This window comes from Ceratina calcarata, unplaced genomic scaffold (assembly GCF_001652005.2).
Source record: "Ceratina calcarata isolate Rehan_Ccalc_2016 unplaced genomic scaffold, ASM165200v1 scaffold475.2, whole genome shotgun sequence".
NCBI classification, from domain to species: Eukaryota; Metazoa; Arthropoda; class Insecta; order Hymenoptera; family Apidae; genus Ceratina; species Ceratina calcarata.
In genome coordinates this window covers 42,503-43,858 of record NW_017171679.1, presented here as the reverse complement: position 1 = coordinate 43,858, position 1,356 = coordinate 42,503, and the positions used below count along the sequence as shown (strand labels likewise).

Sequence of the window (1,356 nt, the reverse complement as noted above, 5' to 3'; positions counted from 1 at the left end):
TGACTGTATAGCCAATACATCCTTAATTGTTTATAGATTCTTGAATGAACCGGAGGCACTGACAGACATTCCGGCGACTCCAATATTAAAACCGGAACAATTCCCATGTCTATTCTATTACATCACGCGTTTATTGGATCCGGATAGTTTGAATAAATCGTCTGTACTGTCTATAACGTCTGGGAAATGTTACAGCTGCGAAAACGAGCTTTGTTCCTGTCTAGCTCATCCAATTGGAACCGGTTATTCATTTTATATGCTTATAATTGTCATAATCTAAATTCGTATCTTTTATTTTATTGTAGGATATGCATTATCTCGAATTTCATATCATTTATTCTCATAAACATTATAAGTATTGAAATATTTGAAAAGAACTCGCGTTTATGTATGTACAGAAACAATCGACAGCGAACAGAAGGAGCCTTCGACTCGGAGAAACTCTAATTTATCGTCTTCGAACGATCTATCTACTGATTCTAATTATTGGAAATTCGAGGAACAATGGATATATAATTGTATAACTCTTCACATGCCTCGTCTACGAAAAATATATAACGATTACGCGAAATTGTTCGTCGGCGAGTCGCCGAATTACAACTTGAAAATGATCAGACTGTATCTATGGCAATTATGGAGAGACTGCGGCATACATAAAAAAGGACTCGGTCTCAATGAAATTGATAATCACATTGGTATTTGATATTACAAGTACTTTTCATTTTTCTGTTCTTCTATTTTTCCGTATTCGAATATGTAATCAGTCAGTTAGTATAATAGCAATAAAAATTGACTTGATGCGATAAAAATGATTTTAGCGAAAAATGAAGCGACTTTGATGAAAGATCCTATGGACCCTTTCGAGATAATTGAAATCTGGCAATATTTACATGCCCTGTTGGAAGTCTCCTGGCATTTATATACAAAAACTGACAATGGGATTATGGAAGTTCATGAAATGAATGGAAAAATCGCAGCCGGTTTTCATAAATTATTGAACAACGACATATATCCCAATGCTGGGAATCGCGTTGGTATTTGCATACTCAATTAACATTACACTAATTACCTTATCAATTATTCTCGTTTCTCTCTGTCACGCATACACTATAGACAAGATATTTTTTAAATTATTTTTATAAGTAACATAATAATTGACCACCTTCCTTTATAACTAATTTTTAGAGGAAATACTCGTTTGAAACTGTTCCTCTCTTTAAAAGGTAATTTCTGCAACGAGAATCGGGATTTATTGCCTATTTACTGTTTGTACGAATTGTATAAGCGAACTGGATATCCGCCGACCGCGAAGGATCTTCTTTGCTCGACGTGCATTACAAAGAGTAAAGCAACTAC

The 1,356-nt window shown here is 34.5% G+C and overlaps 1 protein-coding gene across 1 annotated transcript in view; it reads left to right on the top strand.

The window, feature by feature from the left end:
- Positions 1–1,343, top strand: part of LOC108627526 (phosphatidylinositol 4-phosphate 5-kinase 1) — a gene marked incomplete at its 5' end in the record, with an annotated part of 3,935 nt that extends 2,592 nt beyond the window's left edge. The window contains 2 exons of the mRNA XM_026815638.1: positions 12–272; positions 357–1,343. Of these exons, the coding sequence (XP_026671439.1) occupies positions 12–272; positions 357–703 (608 nt within the window). The remainder of the gene's footprint in view (positions 1–11; positions 273–356) is intronic.
- Between the last annotated feature and the right edge of the window lie 13 nt (positions 1,344–1,356).